This window comes from Lates calcarifer, linkage group LG15 (genome assembly GCF_001640805.2).
Source record: "Lates calcarifer isolate ASB-BC8 linkage group LG15, TLL_Latcal_v3, whole genome shotgun sequence".
NCBI classification, from domain to species: domain Eukaryota; kingdom Metazoa; phylum Chordata; class Actinopteri; family Centropomidae; genus Lates; species Lates calcarifer.
In genome coordinates, this window is record NC_066847.1 from 25,269,324 (window position 1) to 25,277,427 (window position 8,104).

At 41.5% G+C, this 8,104-nt stretch overlaps 1 protein-coding gene across 1 annotated transcript; it reads right to left on the minus strand.

Annotated features, from left to right (window-relative positions):
* Positions 1-585: 585 nt before the first annotated feature.
* On the minus strand, positions 586-7,236 carry irx4a (iroquois homeobox 4a). Its single transcript, XM_018680313.2, has 5 exons — positions 7,124-7,236; positions 5,938-6,189; positions 4,819-4,925; positions 2,763-3,073; positions 586-1,781 (listed from the first exon to the last, which is right to left on the minus strand). The coding sequence occupies exons 1-5, from the start codon at positions 7,166-7,168 to the stop codon at positions 1,045-1,047; spliced, it is 1,452 nt and encodes a 483-aa protein (XP_018535829.1). The 5' UTR covers positions 7,169-7,236; the 3' UTR covers positions 586-1,044.
* Positions 7,237-8,104: the final 868 nt, after the last annotated feature.

The following is an 8,104-nucleotide window of genomic DNA, read 5'->3' on the forward strand; positions in this document are numbered from 1 at the left end:
CCTGAACCCGTTAATGGCGAATAACTTACCCTTTTGACAACTGCATCATGGACGGTGTTGAGATGTTTCGATAAAATTATCAGAGAGCAGAGAAGGGGGTGGGTGGGTGGCGGGGGGGATCAATAGCCTGACATGAAATATGACTGCGAACATCCCAATTACAGCCTGTTTAGAGGGAATTAATGAGGCAGATCTTGGATACTGATATTGCTCTGTCTTGAGGGTTGAGCTGCCTCCTTTTCTCGCTGTCACTAAATGGGAGTGAATGTTTTCAGACAAAAAATGAAATAAATAAGATGGTGAGAGATGTTAGACTGCGCCTGTTTTAAGGGGATAAAAATGAATTGGAATGATAAAACTGCTTTATTTAACAGTAGATTGCGTTTTAAAAGGTCCCTCTCTGCTCAGGCGTGTTGCAGGCCTCGTGTGTCCTGGTTGTAAAAGACTGGATGTTGTTTCACATGAACAAAGATAAATGAAAACCACAGAGGAAGAAAGACCGGCGAGGCCTACGATTCAGCACCATGGACAGCAGCTCTTAGCATGAAGCCAACATCACAAGCGCTCTTCAGAAACCGACTGCTTTTATTTTCAGTGAACAAAGTTGAAACGCTCTCATCCACCTCCTAGGAGAGCTGTGCATTTGTGAGACTTTTTTTTTCCTCTTTTAATAGTGATACTTAACGGCTGAGACCTAAATAATATTCAATTACATTTGCATGCGCATAGTAAAGAAAATAAAAATCATGTAAACCTTAGGCCTATGTTTTTTTTTTTTTTTTTCCAAGATGTAAACTTTTTTTTAATACATTTCGATAAGTTTTGTGCGTGCGTTGAATCAAATAAGCCAAACGAGATCCGGATATTTCACTTGTGTGACGCCAATGTAACAGTATATAGCTACCATTGCTTTAAAAAAAACGAATAAAACATCATGAGGGGGAGGGAGGGACATGGAGACGTTAACAGGCTTTTCCATTCGACTTTCTGCCAGTCACAAAAAAAGTCTTTCTCTTTTTGCAATAAAAGGGTCATTTGGTTTTGTTAGGAGCAGAAAAGTTTGTTGATAGTTTTGGGAAAACTCATGGCACTGTCTTTGGAGGAGTCTTGATGCTGCTGCTGCTGCTGCTGCTGCAAGACCGCCGCGCTCCTCTCTGCCTCCAGAATGGCGCCTTTGGTGTTCGTGGTCCAAGAGACGGTGGTGTTGGTCAGAGCCTGGCTCAAAGTGCTGTGCCTGAACAAAGGGTCGTGGAAAACCCCGTCCACCCAGTTTCTCAGGGTAGTGACTGGCGAGTCCTGCCTGTTGTCCAGGCCGGTCACGGGTGAGGTAGCGGCGGGGGACGGGGTGAGGGAGGAGGGCGGCGGCGGCTGCGGCTGCTGCGGCTGGCACCTCAGCATACAGGACGGATACTCAGTCTGGTTCAGGGACGTGGCAGTCTGGGCCAAAGACCAGATCCGGGGTTTGCCGTCTAATATCTGCTGATGCTGCTGCTGATTATAACACGCCTTTGCCTGCTGTCTGCTGTCCGGCTGGAAGTCCTCTGGGTTCGTTTTGAGACAACTTTTGCTCAAGTCCTGCTCCCCTCCCAGAGAATCCGGGATGGAGATTTTCAGGGACGAGTCCTTGATGAGGTGTTCGGTCGGGCAGTCGGCTGTCGTTGACATGTGTGTGTTCATGTGGTATCGGTGCTTCAGCTCACACTCGGAGCTCTCAGACTCCAGCGTGTCGAAATCGTCCAAGTCGCTCAGCTGGAGGTCCTTGTCTGCCCGACTCCTGGTCTCTGTTGGGGGGGGGGGCAGAAAGGAGACAGCAGACGTGTCAGTGACAGATAATGTGTCAGACGATGTGGCATCAGATCAGATAATGGCATCCAGGACAGTTCAGTCGGGAGTCAAACACTGGATTTGCAGTCAAATTTGTAGAATTACAGCTGCTATATGTATATATATATATATATATATATATATATATATATATATATATAGTTATATAGTTATATAGTTCAGTTTGCTGTACTTTAATTTAACTTTTATCAGTTAAAGAAGTTGGTGAGAAGTTGGTTTGTCCCTCTGTGAAACTGACTGAGGCCTGTTCACAGGTCCATAGTTTATGTTGACCAAAGTCTTTTGGCAAGCCTGAATAGAAAAAGAAAAAAAAAAAAAATCAAAAACTGATGCTGTTGAAAAGTTTCATTTTGTATGTGAATAGAATTAAAATGTTATTATTTAAACTTACAAAGTGGTTGCAACACTGTGCATCTTGCAATAATTGTATTATTTACCTTCAATTAAATAAACTGTAAGGCCTCAGTGTCATTTGTTTCTAAGTATCATCATCATGCACTGCTTAGCATTAAGTATCAGACACTAATATTCTTGTTATGATTATGTAAAAAATTACACTGCTGGCCTATCCAGATAGAAGACATATATAGAATCTATAAAAATTCAAATAATGTGACATCAACAATCCTTATTCTAGTTTACAATTTGAGCATAAATAAATAAATAAACAAATGAAAAATAAATAAACAAACAATTTCAAAAAATAAATTAATAGCCTAATTGTAACAGCATCCCAGTCTATAGAGTGCCAAAGAAATAAGAGCACTTATAGATATGGTTGCGCTGGAACTTCCTGATACCAATGATCATGACAATAAAATAATGTATTTTCAAGGGAAGATGTCATAAGTATTCAGTTTTTAAAACATTCACTTTTACTTTATTTCTACAGAGCACCAAGGCATTTTGACACTAACCATCCTCGTTGTTCTCGCTTTTTATCTGCTCCTCCTGAGACCCATCCTCATCCTCGTCATATCTCTTCTCCTCTGAGCCCTTGTTCCTGGGCGGCCACGTCATCTTGTTCTCCTTCTTGAGCCTCCTCCTGGCATTTGCGAACCAGGTGGAGACCTGCGTCAGGGTCATCTTGGTGATGATGGCCAGCATGATCTTCTCGCCTTTGGTCGGGTATGGGTTCTTCCTGTGCTCCTGCAGCCAGGCCTTCAGCGTGCTGGTTGTCTCGCGCGTCGCGTTCTTCCGCCTCGTCCCCCCGTCCATGGAACCATATCTGTTAACAAGAGGAACACAAACAAAATGGTAATGAGAGTTAACCCACATATACTATGCTGATGATGCTTGTTGCATGCCAATGTCTGTCTGTGGCCCTGGCATGTTTTTTCCTCCTGAAAACCGTGACAGTACCATCTGCTTCTTGGGATATTCTTAAAACGATGCACCTATAAGCCTGAAAGTTCCACTCCTATCCCCTAACCTATCTCCTGCTATAATTGTGTCAATATCTGAAAATTAAAAGTAGACATCATAAACACATGTCAGGTAGGAGACATTATTTGGGAGTGAAAACCAACCCACTTTAAACACACCAGACAGTCTATTCCTTGGGAAACTGTGAAATGAGTATTGTCAAAACATCGTAATATAAATGGACATAGGCGTTGTGCAGTATAAAGTACTGTGCAGGACTGACAAGATGGAAGGGAGAGGACATTGAATTTGCAATCAATATACTTTGGAAATGTGCAAATTATTCTACCAATAAAATGTTTCACCAATAAAAATACCAACTACATTTGGGCTCCACCTCTTATTTCCAAACCTTTTTCAATGTATTATCTGTTAAAACCATCCCAAGCGCAGCACGAGTCCATCCCCATACTCTCTCCTCTGGCACAAATATTACCCATAGACCTACATTTAAAATGCACAGTGTTGATTTTCAGTCAGCAGTGAGCTGTAAAAGTCCTCTCAGGGGAGGCTTTTATGAGGCCTTTATTGCTCCGTATAGCTTAGTGCAGGTCAAGCACTGCTAAGGGAATCAAAAGGAGAGGAGCGCTGTACCTTTCCTTACCCCGTGTTGCTCCCTCGCAGATAAAATAGACTGTAAAATTGCTTTATTGAGTGTAATGATGAGCCCTCGGGTAAAAGGCGGGTGCAGACAGAGTGGTACTGCTGTGGGCCTGCTTGTTTATCTAAATGTTACTGATTATGTTCTGCTTTAGACTTAAGGCCTTTTGCTGTATATGCACTTACTGGGATGCATGCTGACACCTTTTACGCTTTATACTGAATTTAGACTGATTGGTAAAAGGGCTCTTTGTTTTTTGGTGATGTGAACTCTCATTGAGCTACAAGGCTAATCAATATGACACTTTGCTGATCACTGAACACACAACACCATAAAAAGAGTTACATTTTCTGTGCCCCCCATGCACTTCTGTTGGTGCTGGCTCCTTTAAAGTTGCTAGTTTTATTCAAAGAGCATGCTACGATTAACATAATCAGTTGTTATTGTCCATGCCCCATATTTTCACCCTATCACAGACATAATTTGAGTGTCATCTGATTATCGGGAAGACCTTTCAATATGGCAGGCGTGCTCTTCAACACCGAAGAGGCCTCCTGTTTTGCTGAAAGGGGCGAGGGTCTTCTGATGCAATTCACACCATCAGGAAAGAAATATGTCATGAGATGGAGGTGTTCACCCAGCGTCGTTAGACGTGATGAAAATGACGTTGACCTCTGAGAGATGATTGATTTAATGCTGGAAAACTCACCCTACACTGGCGCACAGTGCTTAATAGTAACCTTTTGACTAAATTGTATTCACATCACGAGCTTGCAAACCTGTGTGAACTACACGGCTCAAAATAAGTTCTGACTTTTCTAACTAGACACACCACTTTTCCATCATCTACTACCCACAGTTCACTCGAAGTTTCCGATGTTTGCATTCCCGATCAAGTGTCTTACACTAGAAACATCAGCAGAAGTCACACTGTCAGAGAAACATACCTGTCATACTGATACTGTCCCAGGGTAGGATCATAAGGGTAGTAGGCTGTTGCCTGGGTTATTCCCGCATGCGCAGAAGCTGTGGCATCTTTAGTGTCAAATGTGCCCTGCAATCATATATAAAGACAAGTGTTTAAAAAAGTCACACAAATAAGATGTCGATTTCTGGCTCATTAAGTGACAGTAAATCAGTAAAACAGACGTATACTGGTTGCATTTCAAAGTTGCCTGGTTGTGTCATTCATTAGGGCTGTCTGTGATTGTACTGTGCAGAGTGTGCAGTTGTGCTAAAAGAAACATGGATAAACTACAGTACCTATACTAAAGAGATCAAACTGTCCATGGGATATGTTATATTCAGATGCATATGTTTACACGGAAATTGAAGTGACAGAACTTTTCAAAAGACCTTCAAAACAGAAGTTTTTAAAAATGAAACTGAGGGAAAACAACATGAACTGCAGGTTTAGAAACTTGTTCAGTGCAGAGCTCTGAGAAAACACATTTGTAAGATGGTTCTAGAAGAGTATCCTACAAGGTATAAACTAGATTAATTAATACAGCAGAAATTATCCATTACATACTGCAAAGCTATTCTAATTGCCTTTATCATCATATATTTCCTCTGTGTCAGCACAGAATTTCAACACAAAAACAACTGAAACAAACACCATTCTTGAACTTCACAGGCCCATGTAATCCTGATAGAGTCAGTTATTAAAAAACCAACTGAGAATTTGTATTTTTGTTTTTATTTTGATAATTTAACAATTACAGAGTTTTCAAAGTCTGTCTATTTATAAGATGCAGCTTGTTTTCAATGAAAAGCTATGTGTTTTATTGTATTTAACGTTCATAAAAATGCTTTGTCTCAAGACATATATACACCTGAAACAAGTGAGATTATCTTGCTACACTGAACAGCTTTTTTCAGTTTTTCAAGAAAAGTTGGCCTGAAGGATGATCTGGAAATACATCACGTACAGTAAAGGAGTGGTATTTTGCGGTGTAGCTATAGTGCATAAAAACAAGAGGAGAGGTGTGCAAGCCTGGCTCAAGGCTCAGCACCCTGCGGCTCCATTAATCAATGCCAAGAGGGATCAGATGAATGGGGCTTACCAGCGAGTAGAAAGCCGAGGCGTCCGTGCCATATGTAACGTAATTCCCATAGCTTTGCCCGCCGGTGTAGGGGCTCCCGTACACGCCCAGCGCGGCGGCCGAGCTGAGTTCGTGCCTCGCCGTGGCCAGTAGCCGGCTCTCGTACACGGGGCAGTAGACCGGTGTCTGCCCGGACGCCGCTACTCCGGAGTCGGCTATGGATCTGCCGGTGGACTCGCAGCAAGTGGTCAAAGAGTTGGTTGTCATCAGGAACTAGGGGGAGACCGAGAGAGAATTATCTTTTTTTTTTCCTTTTCTTTTTTTTTAAGTTATCGGTGTGCTTTATTTAACGAAACAAAATCTGATTTCAAGCTTGAACCTTGAGCACTTTGGTCTGGAAGTTAGTTCATAACTTTTATTTATTTTAAAATGTGGAGGAAATATCGTCAGGATGAAATAAACTCAACCGTGTAACCGTCTCCAAAACTGTTTTACTTGTCTAACCTCAAAATGACACATGATTTAAGTAACTTTTGGACAAAAGCGATGTTGCTTTACTGGCAGCTTTTTCCTCCAGAATGTCAATCTGAAAGAACTAAAATACAAGAATAAATGACTCGTAAAGGCTGATATTTGATGATGATATTCTTGTGATAATGTGCGCGTAAAACATGTCCAAAACGAGCCGTCTGTTAGCTCAGATCCAAAAGAAACACAAGCGTTACAAACAGATACAACATGTTTTCCCAACGTCGCCCGGTAGATACCCAAAGTAAAGCCCCAAATGATTTTTTATGGCTCAAAGCCAAAACAAAACAGCAGCTGGGTTATGGCGAAAAAAAAAGGCAACAACACACACAGCGTGTGTAGAACAAGTTGGCATGTGTGTTCCAGCGCAGATAAACATATGGTTGACATTACGGAGCGGCTATTATCTCGCAGAAATCAGTGAACAGGGAGGTCGGGGGGTCTCGTTGGCTTCTGGTTACCCTCTCCTTACCTCTTTTCTATCGCTGCAGGAACACAGGTACCACTGGCTGTAACGCAATACCTTTCCCGATATCCCGAAAGCGCTGTGGAAGCCTCTCTGATTCTTGGCCAAAGTGCGTAAAAAGCATCAAGCTTGAATCGATGACATAATCAATCGCGGGCAAGATCTAAACCAAAACAAGCCATTAACTGAACAGAGGTGGTTACACGAACTTACTTGTGGAGCAGACGAGTAGGGATATCCAAATTGTGGATATGACATGGTAGAGAGGTCCCCCAATATCCAGAAATAAAGCGAGACTGAAGGTCTCCACTCTAACGCAGGCTGCGGCTCTGTTTGACTGTACCAATTGATTGGTAAGCACAGGCTCCTAGGATGCTTATAGGGCGAAGCAGAGTAGCATGTTTAATTTGTGTAAAATGCCCCCCACTCAAACGCCTTTCAATGGAGGAGGGGTGTATGGGGGGGAATAAAAAAATAAAAAATAAATAAATTAAGAAAATCTTTAGCTTCCCCCTTTTTTCTTCTAAAAAGACTATTAGACATAAATAAATGAATTACTGTGCTACAGCCTAGAATAATCACTTTGTTGTCAGATACATATTTTTGCCTTATAAAAAAGTAGTATAAAAGACGTCAGCAGCAGAGGCAGGTTGTTTTAAACGGCGGCGACTCTGACGTCAGAAGTTTCCCACTCTAAAAATGACCAGACTGTAACTTTAATATGCATTTTCCTTCCCAGGGATGACGACAAAAAACCAGAAAGAGCAGATTCAACATGAAAATCTCTGAGAGGTAACGAAGGAAGGCGTTCTGTTTAAATGAAAGAAAGACAGACAGAATGAAAGAAAGAAGGAAGGAAAGTAAGTAAGAAAGAAAAGATGTCCTGGAGATTAATTTGCAGTCCCAATCAATCAATTAGGGCAATCAGTGTCTCGAATATGCAAACGTATGTATCGGTTTAAATGCATTAGGCCCTAATTAAGCACATTCCTATCATTCCTCCGCACTGATGCTAATCACACGGGGAGCTAATTGATTTTAAATTAATTAGTAAAGAATATTTTCATCTCGGGCAAAAAGACAAATTGCAGCCCGCCAGACTCAAAACAAATAAACCTGCAAAAATAAAGGCATTGAAAATATTAGTTTTTTTTTTTTTTTTTTTTTTTTTTTTTTTTAAATTAAGCACCATAA